At 43.8% G+C, this 25,022-nt stretch overlaps 2 protein-coding genes across 10 annotated transcripts in view; one reads left to right on the forward strand and one right to left on the reverse strand.

The window, feature by feature from the left end:
- The window catches only part of ADAL (adenosine deaminase like), a 34,168-nt gene extending 28,831 nt beyond the window's left edge, over positions 1-5,337 (reverse strand). For 2 of the 4 annotated variants that reach the window (XM_033190364.1, XM_033190362.1), the window contains exons 1-4: positions 5,080-5,337; positions 3,964-4,064; positions 794-1,019; positions 134-264 (exon numbers count right to left, since the gene is read on the reverse strand). In XM_033190364.1, the coding sequence (XP_033046255.1) occupies positions 134-264; positions 794-856 (194 nt within the window). In that variant the 5' untranslated portion in view covers positions 857-1,019; positions 3,964-4,064; positions 5,080-5,337. The remainder of the gene's footprint in view (positions 1-133; positions 265-793; positions 1,020-3,963; positions 4,065-5,079) is intronic. The other 2 variants (XM_033190365.1, XM_033190363.1) reach the window with 2 other exon arrangements.
- The window catches only part of LOC117070777 (protein-glutamine gamma-glutamyltransferase Z), a 45,884-nt gene continuing 26,112 nt past the window's right edge, over positions 5,251-25,022 (forward strand). Inside the window, exons 1-3 of one of the 6 annotated variants that reach the window (XR_004432045.1) lie at positions 5,251-7,449; positions 8,470-8,603; positions 11,228-12,551. Coding sequence is in view for 2 of the 6 variants with exons in the window: in XM_033190356.1 (XP_033046247.1) it covers positions 5,451-7,425; positions 8,470-8,552 (2,058 nt within the window). In the remaining 4 variants the exon portion in view is untranslated. Of the gene's footprint in view, positions 7,450-8,469; positions 10,116-11,227; positions 12,552-25,022 lie in introns of those variants that run through there. The other 5 variants (XR_004432047.1, XR_004432046.1, XR_004432048.1 and 2 more) reach the window with 5 other exon arrangements.

The following is a 25,022-nucleotide window of genomic DNA, read 5'->3' on the forward strand; positions in this document are numbered from 1 at the left end:
AGATATTTGCTTCATGCCAGATGCCAACCCCATTTCTGTTAACTACTAAAATCTGAATTCTTACATACTACTTACAATCTCAAAATACTGATAGAGAAAAAAAGGAGTATATCCACAACCTCCCCACACTTACTCTTCTAAAGTTCTTTTCTTTCCTTTGTCAATCACAGTCATCTGATCGTGGATTTTAAGATCTGGCTTCTGGGCTATTAATTTCTTCATGGTATGAGAACTAATGGATCCATTCAAGTGGGCATGAAGTTCCTAAGACAAGAGATACAACCAGTAAAACTTACCAAATATCCAATAGATTCATAGCATCATACCAGATACTTGATGTTTGTAGTTCGCACTAGGCAAATTGCTTACCAGATTTAGCTACATAACAAAGTTTACAAATTTTGCCTACAAAATTTACTTTTTCTATTTTTGAGATGGAGTCTCACTCTGTCACCCAGGCTGGAGTACATTGGTGTGATCTCAGCTTACTGCAACCTCTGCCTCTCAGGTTCAAGTGATTCTCCTGCCTCAGCCTCCTGAGTAGCTGGGACTTCAGGCATGCCACCAAGCCCAGCGAATTTCTGTATTTTTAGTAGAGATGGGATTTAGCCATGTTGGCCAGGCTGGTCTCAAACTCCTGACCTCGGGTGATCCAACCGCCTTGGCCTCCCAAAATGCTGGAATTTCAGGCATGAGCCACTGTACCCAGCCAAAATTTACTTTGATGAAAAGAAGCAACATAAAAGTCATTACAATTAGCAACCACTCAAGATTTCTGTAGTTGAATTCTCACCACTTTTGGCAATTCAGAATAGAAGTCTGTCTTCCATGGCTGTTGCTCTTCTGCCTCCACCATTTTAGCAGGAAAAAAATGGTCATTCTCCACTCTTATTCTTGGTATGAGCAATGTGATATATTTCAGTCAGTGCATTGCATGGTACTGAATTTCCTTCAGATTGCTTTACTTTCACACATTTTGATAAGATTAGCTGTATGTGTAGATCTGGGTTCAGCTTCACCTATTTTAACAAATGTTAATATTTTCAGATGTTAACATAAAAGGAAAGGAACAGGATTTTGCTAATTTTCTCCTTAAAAGGCAAAAACCCCTCTAAAACTAACTTAAGTGTGTCTAAGGTGGGCAAATAATTAGTAAACAACATAAACTGGAAACAGGAAAAGACCTCAAGCCTGTAAGAGGTGTACTAAAACCTGACATTTAGTAGAGTGTATTCCTTAACTATTGGCACCTTCTACACAATGACTTCAAAATTCAAAATTTTATAAGGCCTACTTTGGAGAGAGAGAGAGAGAGATATATATATATATATATTATATATATATATATTTATTTATTTATTTTTTGAGACAGAGTCTCCCTCTGTCACCCAGGCTTGAGTACACTGGCATGGTCTCAGCTCACTGCAGCCTGTGCCTCCTGGGTTCAAGCGGTTCTCCTGCCTCAACCTCCCAAGTAGCTGGGATTACAGGTGCACGCCACCACACCCAGCTAATTTTTGTATTTTTAGTAGAGATAGGCTGGTCTCGAACTCCTGACCTCAAGTGATTCCCCCGCCTCGGCCTCCCAAAGTGCTAGGATTACAGGCATGAGCCAACATGCCCGGCCAAAAATAAAATTTTAAATTTTGAATTGTTGGAAATACATAAAGGAAGAACAGAGGTGCTGGCGTCAGATGGACCTAGGTTTGTCCTTTTACCAGCTCTATAGGTCAGAAGCTATGTGGCCTTAGTCACTTACCTTCATGGCTTCAGTTTCTTTATTTACAACAATGGGATTAAAAATGCAAAGTGGCAGTGATGATTAATAAAGTAATTTAAATTCCCCTCATTTATGCTCCCACATGAGCCAGTCACTGCCTTTAACTCAGCTTTTAACCACACTGATATCTCAATCACTGATATACTTTCTCTCTCTCTAGACTGTAAGTTCCTTGAGGACAGGTCCTATGAATTATTCCACCACTCTAGCACCTAGCACAGTGCCTAGCACACTGTAGGTGATAAATCAATCATAATTTCCATTCACCCCTGAAAGTGGTTTATAAGTGACGATAAAATTCCAAATGAAATTCAGTGATTTTCAAAGTAGCCACCTTGATTCTCTGAGTTGTCACATATTAATGATGATGACATTTAAGAATAACAGTTTCCATGTATTCAGAACCTACCAGGTATGTGACAAGCACTTTTAGTAATAATATCTTTAATTTTTGAAATAACTTTGCAAAATATTACTGTATTGAAAATCAATAAATTGATACTGAGTGGGGTTAAATAAGTTACCAATATATTAAAATGTACAATAAAGAAAGTGGTTCGTACAGGACTAAACATAGCCATAGAAATCCACAGAAAGGCCTACTTAGTATGAGATAAACGTGGCATTTCAAAGTAATGCCATAGTAAATATTTAATAAATAGTAAAAAATGAAAAAGATGGACTATTTAATCAATGGCACTTAATAGCTCCACTGAAAAACATAAATGACCTAATTAAAATAGAAAAACATACTTTTTTTTTTCAGACAGGATCATACTTTGTTGCCCAGGCTGCAGTGCAGTGTCATGATCATAGCTTGCTGCAGTCTCAAGCTTCCAGACTCAAGCGATCCTCCCACTTCCGCCTCCTCTGTAGCAGGGACCACAGGCAGGTACCACAATGCCCGGCTAATTTTATATAAAAAATTTTTTGTAGAGATGAGGTCTCACCATGTTGCCCAGGCTGGTCTCAAACTCCTGGGCTCAAGTGATCCACCAGCCTGAGCTGGGATTACAGGAGTGAGCCACTCCGCCGGGCCAGATTTTCAGTTTTACTCCAGGATCCTGACCTTAATTTGGGCCCCATTCAAACCATCCTCCAGACTGACCTTCAACTAGCTGTGAGTAAAATTACTGACCCACTGGCTACAAAGTTAACCGACGGAAATTAAAAAGCAACTAAGCAATCATATCTTCACACATTAAAAAAATTTTTTGTTCCTTGCCTAAAACACTGCTACCAACAATAGCATGCCATGTCAAATCCAACCTTTCTGGACTGGTTTTGGTCTGGGACAGAAGGCAACAAACATTGGGATAAGATCCACATTAGTAATACTTCATCAATATTAGAGCAGGGCCAGAAGCAAGTATCCTGTCTCCCAGGGAACTTTTTTCAAGCTCCCACCTTCTCCCCCAAAAGGCAACTCAGAATAGTAAAAATATTTGTTACTGTTTATTATGCACTTACCATGAGCCAGGCACTGTGGTATCTTAGATAGCTATTTTGTTTAAATCCTCACAACAACCCATGAGGTATTATTATCCCCATTTCATATAAGAATAAATTGAGATTTAAACGCCTCCCCCCCTCAGCTGTAAATTATAAGGCATCCAAATCACAAATTTTGCTCCATTCTGTTTCTTCTTGAATTACTTTTCTTGATCTGGTAAAACAAGCAGTATTTTTGACATAACATCTAAATTTTAGGAACTTGTCATTAAATAAATTTGTTTCTATAGTGCTATGTATTTTTCAAAGTCCTTCAACTTTTTTTTTTCTATTTGCCCCTTAATCAACCCTGAGATACCTCACAAAGTAGTACTTAATCTCATGTTAGGGGTGAGGATCCAATGATCCAGCAGGCATAGGTGAACCCTTCTTCTAATCCCTGCCGAAGCAATTCTCAAACTCCTCAAATGTTTCATCCAATCTAACCACCTTACACTAAACCGACAACTCTGTCACCAACTTTACAGAGAAAACAGAAGGCGTCAGGTGTAAATTCCTTCTTTTTCTCTCTGCCTTACCTCACACCTGAGCTTATGATTATCTATCTATCTATCTATCTATCTATATATATATTTTTTAACCCCGTCAGGAGTCACAAAGGATTCATTCTTCTATCCCCACAACTAATACGTGCCCAGGATCCCATTTCTATCAATTCCAAGTTACTCTACCAGTGAGTTATCTTCTCCTTTTTCTGTTCCTTCAACCTCTCCCTCTCCACTGGCTGATTTCCCTCACAGGACCGACATGTATGTGCAGTACTTGCTTCCACCTGAAAACAGAACAAAAGACTCTTTTATCCACATTCTTCTTTAGCCACTGCCCTGACCCTTTTTTCCTTCTGAGTTAAGCTCCTCGAAAGTACAATAATTTAGACTGGATACCTCCTTTAATTCCTAGTCACTGAAACATGGATTCTGCCCTCATTGCTTCACAGAAACTGCTCTCCCTAAGGTCATTAATGAGTCAACACCAAATCTAAATGCTACTTTTCAATTACCAAATCTTTATCCTGATCCAAACCTTTTCTTTCTTACTTCATTTTATTCCACAAGAAAACATTGGAAAATATGAAACTTTTTCTTGACTCCAGTATCCAAATCTGCTGGACTCCAAAACTCATGCTCTTAACAATTATGCAGTACCACCTGTAGTTAACCATAAAGTTATCTGATTTCCTTTTCTATTTCAGCCAGTCAGTCACCAAACCCCAGTGAACAAATGATAAATTTCCTAAATGTCTCTGGAAGTGGTTTCCTATGGATGACTCCCAGACACCCAATTTAGAAACTTTATGATTATTTTGCAGTCCAACCTGGATTTACTCCTTAAAAACAAAGCTCAGAACATATCACAGGGAACAATTACCCCTCTTCAGTGACTCCCCTTTCTGGGGACATATTCAACACTACTTTAAAATCCACAGAATTCTCCAAGTGGAAGGGGGTGTGATGAGAAAGAGAGGCTGAGTGGCTTATTCACTGTCGGTCTAACACAGGACAGGGAATCAACAGTCTTATATCTGTGGGTAGACATTTTCTTGTTGTCTATAGATTATCTGTAAAGGTCGGTTTCTTCAGTTTGCACCCTGGCCTTAGTGACTTCAGATTTAAATGGGTTCTCTTTTGCAACTGTGAGAGCATTAAACAAATCAGCAACTATTAGCACCCAAGGAAGCTAACTAATCCTTGCCCACAGACGGTCCGTGGTGCCGACCCTTCTTAGCTCCTACCAGATCCTTCCTTAGCGGTCCAAGGAAGCCAGGTCGTCAGTCCCCACAGACTCACCTCTTAGAGATTTCTCAACTACGAGGAATTAGGCAAGGTTTCCCTTCTGACTGAAAGGCTTGTAGAAACGTGACAACCCGCCTTCTCTAACACACATATTACAGCGGTAGCGGGACGTATTCTGAGGCAAACGGAACTCAGGACAATCAAAGAAAGGTCAGCTGCAAACTAACTTAGCACTGGCTACACCCTCCTCAATTCTGGTTGGCGAGATGCGCTCTTCCCGGAAGTGACGCGCAAGTGCCGGCGGAAGGGGAAGTCCAGGAGCATGGGTGATTTTTCTCCCTACCGAGGTGCATGAGGGGTGTACTATGCTAACCAAGGGGAGGCTCACAACCGTGACAGACTGCCATTCCTGATCTTTTCTGGCTATGGGCCCCCGGAGCCGCGAACGTCGGGCAGGCGCGGTACAGAGCACCAACGACAGCAGCGCCCTCAGCAAGCGTTCCCTGGCCGCGCGCGGGTACGTGCAGGACCCCTTTGCCGCGTTGCTGGTTCCGGGCGCGGCGCGCCGCGCACCCCTCATTCACCGAGGCTACTACATCCGCGCACGCGCCGTAAGGCACTGCGTGCGCGCTTTCTTGGAGCAGACTGGCGCGACCCATGCTGCGCGTCGCGCGCAGATCTTGTCTTTAGGCGCCGGCTTCGACTCGCTCTATTTTCGCTTGAAAACTGCGGGCCGCCTGGCCCGGGCTGCAGTCTGGGAGGTGGATTTCCCTGACGTGGCGCGGCGCAAAGCAGAGAAGATTGGAGAGACGCCAGAGCTGTGCGCGATAACCGGGCCTTTCCAGCGTGAGGAGCTCGCATCAGCGCTGTGCTTTGAGAGCGCAGACTACTGCATCCTGGGCCTGGACCTGCGGCAGCTCCAGCGAGTGGACGAGGCCCTGGGCGCAGCGGGGCTCGACGCAGCCTCACCCACTCTGCTTCTGGCCGAGGCGGTGCTGACCTACCTCGAGACGGAGAGTGCCGCGGCCCTCATCGCCTGGGCAGCGCAGCGTTTTCCTAATGCCCTTTTCGTGGTCTATGAGCAGATGAGGCCTCAAGACGCCTTTGGCCAGTTCATGCTGCAACATTTTCGGCAGCTAAACTCTCCCCTGCATGGCCTGGAGCGCTTTCCTGACGTGGAGGCGCAGCGGCGCCGCTTCCTTCAAGCTGGCTGGACTGCCTGTGGTGCCGTGGACATGAATGAATTCTATCGCTGCTTTCTCCCCGCAGAAGAGCGCCGGCGGGTGGAAAATATTGAACCCTTTGACGAATTTGAGGAGTGGCATCTGAAGTGCGCCCATTATTTCATTCTGGCAGCTTCTAGGGGAGACACCCTCTCCCACACCCTAGTGTTTCCATCTTCAGAGGCATTTCCTCGCCTAAATCCTGCTTCGCCTTCAGGGGTATTCCCTGCCAGTGTAGTCAGTAGCGAGGGCCAGGTCCCAACCCTGAAGAGATATGGCCACGCCTCTGTCCTCTTGAGCCCGGACGTAATTCTCAGTGCAGGAGGATTTGGAGAGCAGGAGGGGCGGCACTGCCGAGTGAGCCAGTTTCACTTGCTCTCAAGAGATGGTGACTCTGAATGGAAAGGCAGCCAAATAGGCGGTTGTGGGACTGGAGTTCAGTGGGATGGACGCCTTTATCACACCATGACAAGACTCTCAGAGAGTCGGGTTCTGGTTCTGGGAGGGAGACTGTCCCCAGTAAGTCCAGCCTTGGGGGTTCTCCAGCTTCATTTTTGTAATAGTGAGGATAATAACACTCAGGACCTGAAAGTGACAATAACAAAGGCCGGCCGAAAGGACGATTCCACTTTGTCTTGTTGGCGGCATTCAACAACAGAAGTGTCCTATCAGAATCAGGAATATTTGTTTGTGTATGGGGGTCGAAGTGTGGTGGAACCTGTACTAAGTGACTGGCATTTCCTACATGTAGAGACAATGACTTGGGTCAGGATCCCAGTGGAGGGAGAAGTGCCTGAAGCCCGGCATTCTCACAGTGCCTGCACTTGGCAAGGGGGAGCCCTTATTGCTGGAGGTCTCGGGGCTTCTGAGGAGCCATTGAACTCTGTGCTCTTTCTGAGACCAACCTCTTGTGGATTCCTCTGGGAGTCAATAGATATCCAGCCTCCCATTACCCCAAGGTACTCCCACACAGCTCATGTGCTCAATGGAAAGCTGTTACTGGTTGGAGGGGTCTGGATTCATTCCTCCTCATTTCCTGGAGTGACTGTTATCAATTTGACTACAAGATTGAGCTCTGAGTATCAGATTGACACAACCTATGTGCCATGGCCATTAATGTTACACAACCATACGAGTATCCTTCTTCCTAAAGAGCAACAGCTCCTGCTCCTTGGAGGTGGTGGGAACTGCTTTTCCTTTGGTACCTACTTCAACCCCCATACAGTCACATTAGACCTTTCTTCCTTAAGTGCTGGGCAGGAAGGACTGGACTTATATTCAGGACCCACTAAAGTAGACAATAAAGTTTTCCACAAATAGGACGGCCCTGTAGCTATAGGACCCTGTAGCTATAGATATTGCCGCTCCTCCCTTCCCCATCCTTTTTTCCCCTTAGCACTATTCAGTGCTAAAAGTGAAAAAGGTTGGTAAAATACCTACAAACAATCATTACAGAAAACAGCTGAAGACAGTGGCCATGCAGTCCGAGAGTAGTATTGGTCTTCCTCTAATTTTCTAATCTAAGTTTATTTATTGAGTTACAGTGGTCTTTAGTAAAGTAAAAAAATGTCCCAATCCCAGGCCTTGTGATTTGAGATGGTACCTTAAAAAAAGTTTTATGCAGATCCTTGGTTGAATATAGTTGAAGGAGCATAGTATTGACCTGATTCTTCATGTAGGAAACCTGAAATGAACACAGTCACAGTTTTTGTTTTTTTTTTTTTTTTTTTTTTTGAGACGGAGTCTCGCTCTGTCGCCCGGGCTGGAGTGCAGTGGCTGGATCTCAGCTCACTGCAAGCTCCGCCTCCCGGGTTTACACCATTCTCCTGCCTCAGCCTCCGGAGTAGCTGGGACTACAGGCGCCCGCCACCTCGCCCGGCTGGATTTTTGTATTTTTTTAGTAGAGACGGGCTTTCACCGTGTTAGCCAGGATGGTCTCGATCTCCTGACCTCGTGATCCGCCCGTCTCGGCCTCCCAAAGTGCTGGGATTACAGGCTTGAGCCACTGCGCCCGGCCCACAGTCACAGTTTGATTAAAACATTGTCCTGTTTATTGCAACAGAAAACTTGAATAGTGTTAACAACAGGAAACACTTGTAGGACTTTCTTTAACAACATACTTTTTAAAATGTTTTGCTATTGGTTCCATATTTATTTAGATTTATAAGTGCCAATAAAGCAAATGTTTGATGCCTCAATTCATAATAATGTTTTGTTCCAGGTATGCTCTCCACCTTTCACTGTTCTGTGCTCCAAGAGGCTGACCTTTGTGGACTATATCAAGGAGCTCTCTTTACTTTTTGATTGAATTCCATCAGTCAGAGGCACCAGAGGGGAATGGGGGCAAGAAGAAGAGTGAGTTGGTATTTATTCACAATTCCTCCCCTCCTGGTTTGCAAGTTGGCAGTGGCAGCATTCTTCTGTCAAAGGCTACAGCTCCTGTCATGTAATCCTTTCCTGTAAGATCGAGTTCTAATTTTGCATCACCCCAGGTTTCAGTAATTGTTCCTTTACTTCACCTCTTCGGGCCTAGGAGTTGTGATGGCTCTTTGTTAGACCTGAACTGTACTGTCCAATGTAGCTATTAGCAACATGTGACTGTTCAAACAAATTAATAAATTCAGTGGCCTAGTCACATTAACCACATTTTAAGTGCTTAATAACTACGTGTGGCTTTGGCTACTGTATTAGACAATGCAGATGTAGAACATTTCATCGTTACAGAAATTTCTACTGGACACTGCTGACTGGATAACTTGACTTGGTTTCCCTTAATCCTACTCAGCCCCTTATAGTTAGCATCCCATTAAACTCAATTACCCCTTTTAAATGGGAATCTGTTGCCTAGTGAGCCATGTGAGATCAATGAAATAGCTATTCATCCTTAAAATTTGAGCCTTAATTTGTCATCTAAATTATGCAGACCTTGTGAAATTTACACCTCAAAAAATGTAGTGGCTTTGGTGGTACTAAGTGTATCACTTTAGTATTTCTTCTCTTAGTCCTAGAAACCTTAGTAGTTTTCATTCTGCAAGTGCCTAAATGATTATTATGAACCATCATTGATAACAAATTGCATCCTTTATTTCTATTAACTTTGCATATAAATGGATGTGAAAGGTGATGAATATAAAAACCGAGTAGCAAACACAGACCTGAGTGTATGGAGAGGACAATGTTGGCTCTGTTAGCTGAAGGCTCCTCGGGGCAGACCAGCTGAATAAGGGTTGTGGTCTAGGCTGGGCATGGTGGCTCACGCCTGTAATTCCAGCACTTTGGGAGGCCAAGGCAGAAGGATCACTTGAAGCCAGGAGTTTAAGACCAGTCTGGGCAATAAAGTCAGATCCCCATCTCTACAAAAAAAATAAGTGGGCACGGTGGTGTTTGCTTATAGTCTCGGATACTCTGGAGGCTGAGGCGGTAATGAGCTGTGATTGTGCCACTGCACTCCCGCCTGGATGACAAGAGTGAGACCCTGTCTCTTGAAAAATAAAAAGGTTGTTGTCTAACTTGAGCTTTCCTGAGACTTTGTAAGAGCCATTTCTAGGGAAAACATTGATTATGGCTATGACTGAGTCCTGGGAAACAGGGCTTATTACAGCTGGGAAGGCATCTGGCAAGGCGATCAGTGGGCCAGGTAGAAAACTGGCAGGGAATATGATCAGCAGGAGAAAATGGCTGTAATGTATTTCCTGTTTCTAAGTTTACTACAGCACACCCCAGCTTTCAGGAGCAGATAAAAGCAGAACACTGTGGAGGCCAGGCGCAGTGGCACACACCTTAATCCCAGCACTTTGAGAGGCCAAGGCTGGCAGATCGCTTGAGCTCAGGAGTTGGCGACCAGCCTGGCCAATATGGTGAAACTGTCTCTACCAAAAAAAAAAAAAAAAAATACATATACATGTGTATATATACACACACATATATACATGTGTATATACACACACACACACACACACATATACACAAAGATTAGCCAGGGATGGTGGCGCATGCCTGTAGTCCCAGCTACTCAGGGGTGCTGAAGGGGGAGGATTACTTGAGCCTGGGAGGTTGACCCAAGATCATGCCACTGCACTCCAGCTTGGGTGGCAGAGTGAGACCCTGTCTCTAGTAATAACAACACTGTAATGAAATGAGTGTTCTCAGCTACGTAGTAGAATATACCAGAATTCAAACCTAGATCTAACTCCAAAGCCCAGGTTACACCTTCCAGTATGATGCTGCTTACATCATGCCATCAGCCATTATTTCATTACTTTTGTGGGGAAAAGAGGGGAGGAGGGAGGTCATCTAGAGAATGTGGACGTGTGCCAGACCTAAATGAGGAGTTCTGTAGTGCCTATTCTCTTGAGCACTGCCCAGTAGGGCACCTTATGAGTAACAGGGCTTATTCTCCCGAGAGAAATTACCCACATTTCCTATAAGTGATTACCAGATTAAGCATGTCCTCCACCTGTAACTGAGCATCATGCTCAGTTAAGGAATTATTTGTCTCTTGACCTCTACTCATTAGCGCACTTAGAAGTATTGTCAGCAATTTTACCCTGTGCCTTTGGAGCAGCACTCAGTATAGACTAGTGCTGAATCACAGTTTCATTAACAGTAATCTGCACAGTTGGAGATGTGAGCCAGATTGAGAACTAAAGCTGGGTAATAATTTTTGCTTCTCCATTTCACTTCTGAAGTTTTTGTTCTAAAATTCTGATATGGAGCTCTGGAGTAGTTATGAGAGTTAATGAACAGGTCTCTTCCTCTTTTAGGGATTACTTCTAGACCAGATAAACTACTTAAGGAAGGAAAATAATTTCTTATTTTGAATCTCCACTCTGGGTTTCAAAAATAGTTTATCGTAATAGTGAACATGAAAACAGGTTAAGAACAACTGTTGGAGGATATGTTCTTCAAAGGCCAGTGCTGTTGCTTCTTTTTGTACTTTCTGAGTTTTAAAACTGAATATCCATTTTTTGTCTTTCTAGAGCTTTAAGTCTTCTTAATGATCTTTGGGAGATGGTATGTATCCAGTATGTTCCAGGACCCAGGTATTTTCTTGGTCTTTTTCAGTGATCTCAGACCTTGAAGTCCTAGCTTATTCCATATGTATTTTGTGATCCCAAACTCAACCTCAAACAGCCCATGCTTACCCTGGGACTTGTCCCACATGACGTCTCCTGGAAAATAGCTCTATATGACAGCTCCAAATGGAACCAACCGCTTTCTTCCTGTGCAAGAGAAGCCTGTGCTCTTTGAAGAGTTTTGGTGAATTAAAGAACTAGTTAATAAGGTGGAGTATTTTTTTGTTTGTTTTGGTTTGGTTTGGTTTGGTTTGGTTTGGTTTTTTTGAGACAGAGTCTTGCTCTGTCACCCAGTCTGGAGTGCAGTGGCTCAATCTCGGCTCACTGCAACCTCCACCTCCTGGGTTCAAGTGATTCTCCTGCCTCAGCTTCCGGAGTAGCTGGAATTACAGGTGTGCACCACCACGCCCGGCTAATTTTTTTGTATTTGTAGTAGAGATGGGATTTCACCATGTTGGTCAGGCTGGTATCCAACTCCTGACCTCAAGTGATCCGCCCACCTCGGCCTCCCATTGTGCTGAGATTATAGGCATAAGCCACCATGCCCGGCCTAGGTGGGTTTTTAATCATAGGGACCATCCAGTAATGTCTAGTTTGACTTTAAGACTAAGCCTTTTAACTTCAGTAATGAAGAAGGGGGTGTAAAATAGCATTAAACCGGCAAGTTAGGTCATGCAACTTGGCTAATCACATTAGACTTGATGTTTAAAGAGAGAAGGAGACTGTGTAGAGCAGGAATTATGAAATTTATAATCAGCTTTAGAGTAGGCTGAGCCTTGGATGTCAATAATTACGAGTAAACAAGAGTTCTGTCATCCCACAGTTTAGTTACAAGACTGCTTACTTACCTGTCTTGGACATTGATAGAAGGCACTTGATTGGGAAGGGGCAGTTCCTTGACTGAGGGAAGGAATTGTGTCTGGTTCATTGTTCTATCCCCAACATAGTAGATGCTTAACAAATACTTGTTGGATAGAGGTCCACTCTTGTACTCAAATAAATTATATTTGAATATTACTGTAGTTCTTATCATGCACAAACAGATATCAATAACTCCTGTAATTATTGTGTATGTGTGTGGGGTGGGGGTGGTAAGCATTAAAATTTTAAAGAACCCACAGTTTAAGAGTCTTTGGAAATAAATTCAATTTTTCTGACCCGGGCAAAGGTGGTAGAGTTTCTGGTGTCATTTCTATCTTTATGGAATAAACCTGAACCTTCTCCCTGATTGCAATTTTCAGCTGATCCTCATCCTCTTTTGCTCAATAATGACCGTATTCTTTGGAGATTAAATGAGTTAACTTTGCAGAAGGCTAATCTGAAGGAGTAGGAACATGCAATTCAATGTACTTGTGAGCACATATACACAGGATCTTCCTAGGATGTTGTGATGGTTCACTGAGCAGGACTTTGTGTGTAACTCTCAAAGGACGTTTAATAGAGGAAGAGGAGAGACCTTGCCCTAATTTTTATGTGAAAAGTCATTTGCCACCTAATTGTCAGACTAAAGACAGGAAATAAATTGAAATAATAATGGCTTTTAGGATATTATATAGCATTCTGCTTTTCTCATTCCCCAGCCCTTGTCCACATTTTTAGGCTTTCCATTAGAGCCCCAGCCTCTGATTCATATTTAGATGTATTGCTTCAGAAAAAGTTAGCAAGGCTGATATTTCTTGTTTATGGATTCATCAGCATTATTTAAGGAAAATAAATGTTACCATTCCCTTTCCTCCCTCCAAAAAGACCTTAGTTTAAAAAGTAGAGTCTAGGCCCCAATTCACTGAATTTACATTTAGACAGTTGAGTCCAGTCAGCAAGAATTTTTTTTTTTTTTTTTTTTTTGAGATGGAGTCTCGCTTTGTCACCAGGCTGGAGTGCAGTGGTACAATCTCAGCTCACTGCAGTCTCAGCCTCCCGGGTCCAAGCAATTCTCCTGCCTCAGCCTCCCAAGTAGCTGGGATTACAGGCATGTGTCACCATGCCCAGCTAATTTTTGTATTTTTAGTAGAGACGGGGTTTCACCATGTTGGCCAGGATGGTCTCGATCTCTTGACCTTGTGATCGGCCTGCCTCGGCCTCCCAAAGTGCTGGGATTACAGGCGTGAGCCACCGCACCTGACCTAGTCAACAATATTTTTATGTTCGGTGCATAACATATAAATACTCAAAAATATTTATCACATGAATGTATGGATGACTGATTTAAGCTAAAGTCAGTAATAAATGAATAGTAAATTGTAATGCTGAAATCAGAGATTACCACCAGAAAATCAAAATATAACTTAATGTCATAATTAAAAATAGTTTGGTATTGATGTCACAATAAATAAATGAATCAGGAATAAAGAATTAAAAACAGACTGTGTGATAAGGTGACATTTCAAATCAATGAGGAAAGGCGGACTATTTAGTATATGGTCTGGGGTGACCTGTATTTGTGAAAATGATGTTAGCACCCTATTTCTCACAAATCACAAGCTTAAATTCCAAAGGGATTAAAGACCAGACACAAATTTTTAAATAGCACACACACAACCTAAATTGGATGAGCATTAGAAGTATAAAAGATTTGATTTGATTCATATTTAGACGTTTTGCTTGATTACAACCTTGGTAGGAAAGTGTCCTTAAAGAATGCAGAAACACAAAATGAATAGAGGGGAAAAGCCAATAAATTTCATTACATAGGCATTTAAAACTTCCAGACAGCAAGAAAATGCATTAAAATATTAAAATATTAGTGGTTAACTAATATTTTAGCTTGTAATTCCTCTCTTCCTTAGACAAATAGCTCACAAGGTGTCCCTCCCTTCTCCAGAGTCATCATGCCGTAGGGATATTTTGGTTTTTCTTTTTCAATCAGTACCTGAATTAAGATGCATGGAACTCATCCCTCAATTTCTGAGATCAATGAGATCAGGAGATGGAGACCACCCACCTTGGCCTCCTAAAGTGCTGGGATTATAGGTGTGAGCCACCGCACCTGGCCTGTATTTTCAGTACAGATGGGATTTCACCATATTGGCCAGGCTGGTCTTGAACTCCTGACCTTGTGATCCACCCACCTCGGCCTCCTAAAGTGCCGGGATTACAGGCGTGAGCCACTGTGCCCGGCCCACACTTTGACTTACATTTCTAAAGGGTCCCTCTAGTGAGGAGATTTGGTTGCAGGAGTTCAAGAGTCAAAGCAGGGAGACTTGTTGGAAGGTTTGCAGTAATCAAAATGAGAGATGATATGAATTCAGCTGGAGATTGTGAGAAATGATAAGATTTGGAGGCTCTTCTGAAGGTAGATCCAACAGAATATCCTAATGGACTGGATATGGAGTGTGATAGAGATGAGTGAAGGATGGGATCCAAGACCTGAGACCTCAGTAACTGGAAGGTTGGAGTTGCCATCACCTGAGATGGGGGAGGCTCCCTGTGGCACAGAGTTTTAGGGGGAGTTTAGGAGTTCAGGTTGGATATGTTGACGTTGGGATGTCGGTTAGATATCGAAATGAAGATCTATTGACTCAAGTATTTATTTTATAACCTTCTTCCTCATCCTCTACATTCACCCACTTTTTTCTTTTTCTTCTTCTGTGAATATCCAGACCCAACACAGGAGTGGGACTAGCAAATAAAAATGGTTAAATTGGAAACACAAATTGTAGCTGAGGAATAGGAGCAAATCCCCTGTGAGATGGCCCAAGCCTGGCTGGTCCTGGCTTCCAAAGCTGCTTTCATTCAGAGCCATTGTCTCTTTTCTCTTTTTCGTGACTTTTCTTTTCTTTCTATGTTAATATTTATTACACTGTGTAATTCTTTATTAGCAGTGTTTTCAGAAAGCTAGAATCGGATAATCCTCATCTCATAAGCCTATCTCCTGAAACGCCTCCTCACATGCCACCTCCCCTTACTTGGCATCCTAGTTGCTGGTACTATACCCAGTTCCCAAAGTACATGATGCTGTTTCATGCCTCCGGTCCTTTACTCACAATGTTCTTCCTGTCTGGACTGTCTGGACTCTTAATATTGCTTCTCCTATCCCACTTCCAAGCCATCCCAACCTTGTTCACACAATTCTTATTTGATTTTCAAAGCTTATCTTTGGGGCCTGGAAACAGTGGCTTGCGCTTATAATTCTAGCACTTTGGGAGCACAAGGAGGGAGGTTCCCTTGAGCTCAGGAGTTTGAGACCAGCCTGGGCAACATAGGGAGACCCCTGTCTCTACAAAGAATAAAAAAATTAGCTAAGAGCTGTGGTGCCTGCCTGTAGTCCCAGCTACTTGGGAGGATTCCTTGAGCCCTGGAGGTCAAGGCTACAGTGAGCTGTGATGGCACCACTGCACTCTAGCCTGGACAACAGAGCGAGACCCTGTCTCAAAAATAAAAATAAAAAGCAAAATTTCCCTTTGGAAAGCATTTCCTGATTCGAACCCTCCCCACTTTCAGGCTGGGATACGTTGCCCTTCTTCTGTATTGCCGTAACACCTTATGAATATCATCCAGACTGCGTTTGTCATATTTTTGTTTCGTCTGTGTTTTAGTCTGTCTGCTCACTTCAGACCAAAGTTCCTTCGTAGCAGGAATAGTATCTTTGGAATTCATCTTTGTATTCCTAGTACCCAGCACTCTATAAACACTTTCACTGAACAAGAGTCTCTCCTTATGGGTGTTTAACTTCTTAAAGCCAGGCCTCTCTCATGCCCTTTCACTGTAAAAAATCCTGTACCACTGGCTTCCTGGGGAAGGACAGGGAAAGATAAGGTAGCACCAGAGAGCAATAATACAGTGACATCCAAAAAACTCACAAGCTTTTGTCATGCAAACCTGTGCCCTTGGTCATAAACTCAGAGAATCAGCCAGCACCTTTAGAACAGAGCTGTGATTGTACACAACTGCTTTCTGGAACCCCATTCTCAGCCCTGCTGCTTCCTTCATCTCCCACTGAGACATCTGGGTGGTAGGGGCAAGTAACCACATAGACAGCAAGTTTTTATCATTTTAGTAGAAGACTGGTATAGAAATTGCATTTTAACTACTAAGATCCACTCCATTATGACTTCAACCAGCATCCTACTTTCTAGCCTAGACTTTTTCAGTTTTGGTAAGACAACGCTGTGGCCATTTTGGTTTCAGCTGACCACCTAGGCTCACACCAGTGTTAATTTAACTCTACGGGTTCAGCTAGAACACATAGCAGCTCAGGGTTTCTGCATCCTGCTATGTGTTAGCCTACAGTTCAGTTAAAAACACTTGTTGCTATTTATTGTGTAAGTCCTATGATCATGTTCTCTTTGAAGATGAGGAAACCGAGGCTTAGAGGAGGGATATAACTTGTTCCTGGACACAGACAAAGCAAGACAGGATTCAAACTCAGGATTGAGAATCCTGTAGTAATTCAAGTGTGAAGACAGCTTGGAGGCTTGGACCAAATCCAGAGGACACACTAAACTAATCTTCCTGTTAAGAAACACCACCACATCTTTTTTTCTTTTCCCCCCACTGGAGTTTCACTCTTGTCACCCAGGCTGGAGTGCAGTAGCGCCATCTCAGCACACTGCAACCTCTGCCTCCCGGGTTCAAGGGATTCTCCTGCCTCAGCCTCCTGAGTAGCTGGGATTATAGGTGCCCGACACCACGCCTGGCTAATTTTTGTATTTTTAGTAGAGACAGGGTTTCATCATGTTGGCCAGGCTGGTCTCAAACTCCTGACCTCAGGTGATCCACCTGCCTCAGCCTCCCAAAGTGCTGGGATTACAGGGGTGAGCCACCGCGCCCGCCACCATCACATCTTGTAGACCTAACTGGAAGAGTCAAGATGGCACTTGAAGGAAGTACCTCTGAGAATGTGCTGCTCGTCAGACTGGCCATACCGGTAGCGTTGACTCGGCCCCTGAAATGGCAAGACTCCCTTCTCCACATCGCCAACCCTGCAACCTGAGACCAATTTCTGTTGACTTTGAGAATGAAGCCTTACATAACCCTTTGCTGCCTCTACTTCTTTTACAGGCCCATGATTTCATGCCACACTGAAATCAAATAATTAAGGCATTGGTTTCTGTCACAGCAGTTAAACACAAATCATTAAGGGGAACCATTGTCCTTTTGTCCAGAACAACCAGCCAAACATGAGACTATGAAAGAAATGTGTGCTGTTTCCTGGGACTGGTGTAGTACAGGCAGCCGCCCCAGGTGCCCAGTCCACAGCTCAACTGGAAAATTAACTGGGATGATTTTCTGTAGAGATGGGATCTCATTTTGTTGCCCGGGCTGGTCTTGAACTCCTGGGGTCAAGTGGTCCTCCTGCCTCTGCCTCCCAAAGTGCTGGGATTATAGATGTGAACCACCATGCCTAGCTAGAGAACACATTTTAGAGCCTGGATGCACCATGGGGTGACTTAAGAGAAGTCTGGGGACAAACTGCTGGAGATTAAATTAATCTAGAAGTCATTCCGTCACCTAGAAACTTTGCTACTGTTCTGCCAACTGACTTACAAACCAGACTCCCTTTTGCATTTCATTTCACATTTATAATCTCTTTTGCTGTAGGTCAAAAGTTAAGAGTGAGCACTAACTTTTAGATCCTGGGATAACCACCCACATGGAAGAAATGACGTCTGTCCTGATATCAGACTCTGCTGGGAGGCATTTTTTTTTTTTTTTTTTTTTTGAGACAGGGTCTCAACGTGTCGCCCAGGCTGGAGTGCAGTGGTGTGGTCATTGCTCACTGCAGCCTCCAACTCCTGGGCTCAAGGGATCCTCCCACCCAGCCTCCGAAGTAGCTGGAACTACAGGCACATGCCACCATGCCTAGCATGGAAGGCATCTTCTTGACCCCTTCTCCAGACCACAGGAACATGTCATTTTCAGGGGGACTGAATGAATCTCTGGCTTACAGCTGAGTGGAAATAGCTGCTGTTTTGAACCTTGGAAACTTGCTTAATGGTTACACTCAGCACCTCACCTACCTCAGCCTTGAAATGTTGCTGAAACCACAGGATACTCTGGGACCCCTCATCTCATTCTTAAACACTGTCCAGATGTTTTCTCTCAGGATGTTGTGTTTGCAAGGAAATGTGGCTTCCCATTCCCCTCCCTCTGATGAACATCCTGACTTTCTGCCTTCACAGGAGCTTTATTTTACTGATTCGTTTGTAGTTATTATGGGGTCATACATGGTGGGTCAGGGGAAAAGATGGAGGCTCAAGAGAAGGAGACCAAGATGTAAAAGTAGTGAAGCTCTTCCCTGACCCCAAGCCAACATGCGTCAGGAGCCGAAACCATCTCTCATTCAGGACTTCTGGTGAAAGTGTTGAAACAATGGCTTAGCCATGTAGCCATCCTTAAATCCCAGTCTGGCCCCTTGCCTAGGTGCAGGGTTTCATCAACCACACCCCGCTTTAATGATTTTTCCCCAAAGTCTATTCCAACCAATGCGCATGTGCGCCGCAATAATCATTAACAATACCACAGACTGACGCAGAATGATCTCAACCTGGTGTCCTGTCAGATTCTGAATAAACTTTCCATCACCCATCCTGATTAGTCTTCCTTTGGTTTAAAACTTGTTCAGGGAGTTGCTCGGGCTTATTCCATATGTGAGCTGAACCCTCCCGAAACAACAGGCACAGGTGGAGTCCCAGGGCCTGTGTTAGGAATTTGGAAGCCACGGAACCGTGGGATGTGAACCAGAGAAGGACACTTCCTAGCTTTCTGTCTTGTAAGAGATTAGAGAGGGTACTTCCCTGGGGCTGTTAAGGGAGCTCACTTCTGTCACTAAATAAACTTTAGAATGCACAGTGCTGACCAGGTGATAAGCAGTGAGGTCCTGCATCAGCCCTGTCATTAGCATGAGGACCAATTTGAAGTTGCTGCTTTCTAGGCCACTGCATCTCACAAGATGCATCTCTTTTAGCCCGAAGCCCCACAGCTGCTCATTGTACCTGTGCCTCTGCTGCTCCAGAGGACGGCTATGTCTTTGAGATGGTCTCCAAAGAAATTCTCCAAGAAAGTATTCCACAGGGTAGGATAGGGTATGCCACAAAAACCACATTTCTTATACTATCATCCTAAACATAGCTTTTTAATTTGATAAAAATCTGTTTAATTCTATCTGCAGAGCCTGGAACAATGCCTGACACATGACAGGTACTCTTTAAATCTTTGTGCAATGAATAAATGAAATATATGCAGACTATGGGAGTATTTATCAAGGACATCTTCCAGGAGAGAGGGACGTGTCAGCCAGAGCCCTGAAGAAAGAGGAGAAGTTAGCTAGGAGAACAAAGCAGGGGAGAACATCTTAAGGAGAGGCACATGAGAAGGATTTAGACCGGGAGAAAACAGGGGTGCCCAAGGAACCAGAAGAACTCAGAGGAAACCCCACAAAGCTGGTGGCATCTGGTCCTTCCCTTCGCCTCTGCTTCTCTCTCCTCTCTCCTCCCACAACAACCTCATTCCACTCACACTGCTGCCATTTTCCTCCTTCAGATCAACCCCTACTTCCTGCCTCAGGGCCTTTGAACTTAATCTTTCCTTTCCTCCATTTTCAAAAGACTATTTTTTCTTGTCACTTAGCTCAGATCAATATCACCACCCTAGGGAGACCTTTCTCGACCACCCAATCTAAAGTAGCATCTTGCCACCCCAAGTATTCTCTCTCATGCGCTTGCTGGCTTCTTTCTTTTTTAGAGCAGTTATCTCCATCTGAGCATATCTTGTCTATTTATCCATTTTCTTGTCCATTGATTGTCTCCCACGACTAAAATGTGAGTTCCACAAGGGCAGAGATCCCACTAGTTTTGTTTACCGCTGTATCCTCAGCACCTGGCACAGAGGCTTAGCAGATAAACATTGAATGAATGAATGGCTGTGGCAGGGAGAGAATAAGGAAAAGGAAAGCAGAGGCCAGATCATGCAGAGCTTTGGGGGTCACACTGTATCTTTTGGATCTTATTTTAAGGAGAATAAGAAGACATGGAAGAGTTTAAGCAGGTGACTTATCTGACAATCTTTGCTTTTTTAAAAGATCATTCTGGCTGTTGTGTGGTATATGAATCATATAGGACCAAAATGTAGCACTGTGAGGCATAGACCAGGTGAGGCGATGGCGGCCTGGCCAGCTGGAGGGTGGGACAGAGATGGACAAAAGGAGAGGGAATCAGATTATGTGCAGCCTGAAGAACTAACAAAGTTTGGTTATAGCATAATTGGTAGGTTTAACACATCTAAAGAAAGAATGAAATCATGTTTGGCCAGACAGAATTCATGGTAGCAGAATTAGGCATTAACCTCTACCCCAGGTTTTGGGTATAGAAGCTGGGCAGAACTCTTCCATTACTCTTCCTCCATTATATTCAAGGGGCAGAAGTGTCCAAAAAAAAAGGGATTGGGGGATCAATCATGACTATTCTTCTTTGATATACTTTGATATTTAGTTATTAAAAGAAGTTTGATGACCTGGGATGGTCCAGACTGAGGTCAGACAGGCAGGTGAGGGCAAGATGGGCATGGCTCACCACCAGGAAGGGGTCTTCTGAATGGGAACCTAAGGCTCAGCAGCAGGGGCTCAGGAGCTGATCCTAGATGGAGGGTGTGGCTGATCTCATTATCCCCTCCTGCAACACCCTCCTGGCTATATAGCTGAAGGCCTTTGTAGTCCTCCCAGGATTGTAGTCAAGGACATCTAACCTGGTAGAGCCAGTCAACCTATCCTTGAAGACTGCTCCTGAGATTTCATTCTCCAAGCAGGCACCAGCTGGTATGAAAGCAGAACTGATTTGTGGAGGAAAATAAGCTACCATGGGGATTTTCTAGGATTTCTGGGGAGTGGACCCTGAGAAATACTCAACTTCCAGCTAATTTCATAGGGGAAGAATTGGTGGTGGTGTAATTCAGGTAGCCTAGAAAGTCAGCTTTATTTTGTAGATGGCCCCGCCTGTTCAGGTGGGATAATCTGAGTGACACACAGAAGACAGGGAATCTAGTGGGGAAGACAAATGATACAAATGACTATTTAGAGTCTGATGAGTTTTGTGAAGGAGAATTGCAGTGCTCCAAGAGAGGAAATAATGGGGACTTTGGCTAGCTAGGGAAAGTGTCTGTGAGGAAGTGGCATGTCAGTTGAGTTTGAAGAGAGGGCAGAATGACCAGGAAGGGGGATGGTGTGGGGAAAGATGTTAATTTGGGAATTTGGTAACTGGGAAAACAAAAGATCAGCCAGCTAATGAGAGGGAGAGTTGCAGGCGATGTGGCTGGGGGAAATGGTTAGGGTAAAATAAGGTGGCACAACCTGTGGACTCTGCTAACATTTTGGACTCTGGAGCAATGCAAGCTATTGGTAAGTTTTAGGCAGGGGTGTGACCCAATCAGTTTAGATCAAATATGATGTTTTCACTGCCTTAACAATAATCAAGCCAAGAGCACTGAAAAGAATGAATGAGAATGAGGCTGGACTCTGGACTATGACAAAGTCTCCCTGGCTATGAATGCCTCCTTGGGTAGCTTAGCAGCAAGTCTTGACATAAGTTCTTTTTTTTTTTTTTCTTTGAGACGGAGTCTCGCTGTGTCGCTCAGGCTGGAGTGCAGTGGTGCGATCTCAGCTCACTGCAAGCTCCGCCTCCTGGGTTCATGCCATTCTCCTGCCTCAGCCTCCCGAGTAGCTGGGACTATAGGCGCCCGCCACCATGCCTGCCTAATTTTTGTATTTTCAGTAGAGACGGGGTTTCACCATATTAGCCAGGATGGTCTCAATCTCCTGACCTCGTGATCCGCCTGCCTCGGCCTCCCAAAGTGCTGGGATTACAGGCGTAAGCTACTGCGCCCGGCCGCAAGTGGCTTTTTACCACTTTCAGGCTTCTACATGCTCTCACAAACATCTATTTGATTCTCAAAAGCAAGCCTGTGAAGTAAGCTTTGCTATTAGCCCCATTTTACATGAGAGGAAATTGAGACTCAGTGAGAATAACTTGCTTAAGGTCAAATCAAAGTACTAAAACTCGGAGGGTCAGATAAATCTTCAACAAGGCTCTCTAACTCAGAAACCTGTGCTCTGTCCATTTGGCCACACAACCTTCAAATAGAGGTTCTAAACAACTAAGGCAGTTTTGTAATATTTACAAGGATGAGTAAAACATAAAATCAACTGGGAATGGAAGGGTGGAGTGAATGTATTGAATTTAAAGTGACTGCTGGATCTTCAAGTGGAGAAGCCAGTAGACACACACGAGGGTGTGGAACCAGGAAAGGATTATAGTATGTCTATATTTACCTTGGAGTTAAAGCTCCTCAGAGCACACTGTCCTGTTGCTGAACAAATCTGGGGGATTCATGAACCCAGCAGAGCTTGGTCTGTTATCAACACAGAGATGATTCTCTAGTACAAGACCCTTTTTGTTCTGGAAACTAAATTTAAAACTTGTCTATATCAGGCATTTTTTCTTATAGGGAAAATTTAGAGCAAATGGCATATATGTGATCAACTAAAAAACATGATTTATAATGTCATGAGGGGTACTGATTAAAAATTAATCAATTGATCATAACTTAATTTAAAAATCAGTGGCCCAACAGAGCTGATTAGCTAGAATACCAGATAGGAATGACAGTAATGTGTAAGACGCCAAAGGAGGGTGGTGCTGTGAAAATGCTAGGGGTAATAAAAATCAATTTGATCAGTGATGTTTAGGTTTTCAAGCAAACTACCCATAGCCATAAAACTCTAATATCTGAAAGTGGTGTAGGAAAAACAGCATTGATATTGCATGTCTGAATCTCTCAAGTCTCTGATGCTTTTTCTCCCTATTGAAAACAATTGCTTTATAAAATGAGTTTTTGCTTTATAAAGTGAGTTGCTACAGGCAGTCCTGTTCCAGTTTCAGATGACGTCCTAGCCGTCTCCATTTTCCCCACTTTGCTCCTGTGTGCCTTTGACCTGGAATACCTTTTTCACTCCATCTCTCTTCTCTAAAATCCTCTTCATCCTCCAGTGGCACAGCACAGATCACAATGTCCTTCCGGAGCTCCTCCCTAGAACTCCTCTGTCATTTTGAGCAAGCCACTCAGGGCAGTTTCCTTTGTAGAGTGCGTGTGTACATGTGTGTGTGAGAGAGTGTGTGTGTGTGAGAGTGTGTGTGTGACAGACAGCAAGAGAGAGTGTGTGTGTGTGAGAGAGTGTGTGTGTGTATATGTGTGTGTGAGAGTGTGTGTGTGTGACAGACAGCAAGAGAGAGTGTGTGTGTGTATGTGTGTGTGAGAGAGTGTGTGTGAGAGTGTGTGTGTGTGACAGACAACAAGAGAGTGTGTGTGTGAGAGTGTGTGTGTATATGTGTGTGTGTGTGTGTGACAGACACAAGAGAGAGTGTGTGTGTATGTGTGTGTGAGTGTGTGTGTGTGACAGACAGCAAGAGAGAGTGTGTGTGTGAGAGAGAGTGTGTGTGTGTCTGTGTGTGTGTGTATGAGACGGAGCTCTGTCACCAGGTTGGAATACACTGGCATAATCTCGGCTCACTGCAACCTACAGCTCCCGGGTCCAAGCGATTCTTGTGCCTCAGTCTCCCATGTAGCTGGGACTACAAGCGTCCACCATCACACCTGGCTAATTTTTGTATTTTTAGTAGAGATGGAGTTTCGCCAGGTTGACCAGGCTGGTCTCAAACTCCTGGCCTCAAGTGATGGGCCCGCCTCAGCCTCCCAAAGTGCTGGGATTGCAGGCATGAGCCACCGCACCTAGCTGTCTCTGTGTGTTTCTTATCTCCACCAATGGAGTCTAAGCTCCTTGGGGTTAAAGATCAACTCATACTTTGTGTGCCTTAAAACTTCTAATATGGTGCCTTCGACATTACAGTCATTCAAGGCCTGTAAACTGAATGAAGAAAGGAAGGAATGAAAGTAGAAGTGGAAATTCAGATACTCAGCCCCATGGTGAGGCCCTTAGGCTTGACCAAATGGAATTTCTCCAGTTAACCTGGATAATAATATTGCGGTTACTTTTATTTTTGACATGGATAAATCTCTTCCTATCTAAGCCCTCAAAAACTGAAGGGTTGAAATAAATAAATAATATATGAGATGTGAAAGCTTATTTTCATAAGGCAAAATTCATTACATCAATAAAGCTCTATTTTTAAGTAGAATGGCAAATTGTTTTATATGGAAATTCTCACTTAAAAAAAATCCTGTCTTCGAGTTATAGTAGGACCGAAGCTAGGGAAAAAACCCACCTGTGCACAGACAGAAAACAGGAATGAAATGTATCAAAATGTATACCCTTCTCTACCATTAAAAAAAATTCTGTGTTCAGGGGCCGGGCGTGGGGCCTCACGCCTGTAACCCCAGCACTTTGGGAGGCTGAGGTGGACGGATCACTTGAGATCAGGAGTTCAAGACCAGCCTGGTCAACATGGTGAAACCCCGTCTCTACTAAAAATACAAAAATTAGCTGGGTGTGGTGGTGCAGGCCCGTGGTCCCAGCTACTCGAGAGGCTGAGGCAGGAGAATCAGTTGAACCTGGGAGGCGGAGGTACAGTGAGCAGAGATCGCACCACTACATTCCAGCCTGGGTGACAGAGCAAGACTCTGTCTCAAAAACAAAAAAAACAAAACCAATTCTATGTTCAAAATATCTTTAATTTATGAATTAGAACTCTTACTATGAAAAAAAGTTGTTTTAAAAACATCTGCCTTCCTCAAAAGAGCATATATTTCTACT

This window comes from Trachypithecus francoisi, unplaced genomic scaffold (genome assembly GCF_009764315.1).
Source record: "Trachypithecus francoisi isolate TF-2019V2 unplaced genomic scaffold, Tfra_2.0 Lachesis_group3, whole genome shotgun sequence".
NCBI lineage: Eukaryota > Metazoa > Chordata > Mammalia > Primates > Cercopithecidae > Trachypithecus > Trachypithecus francoisi.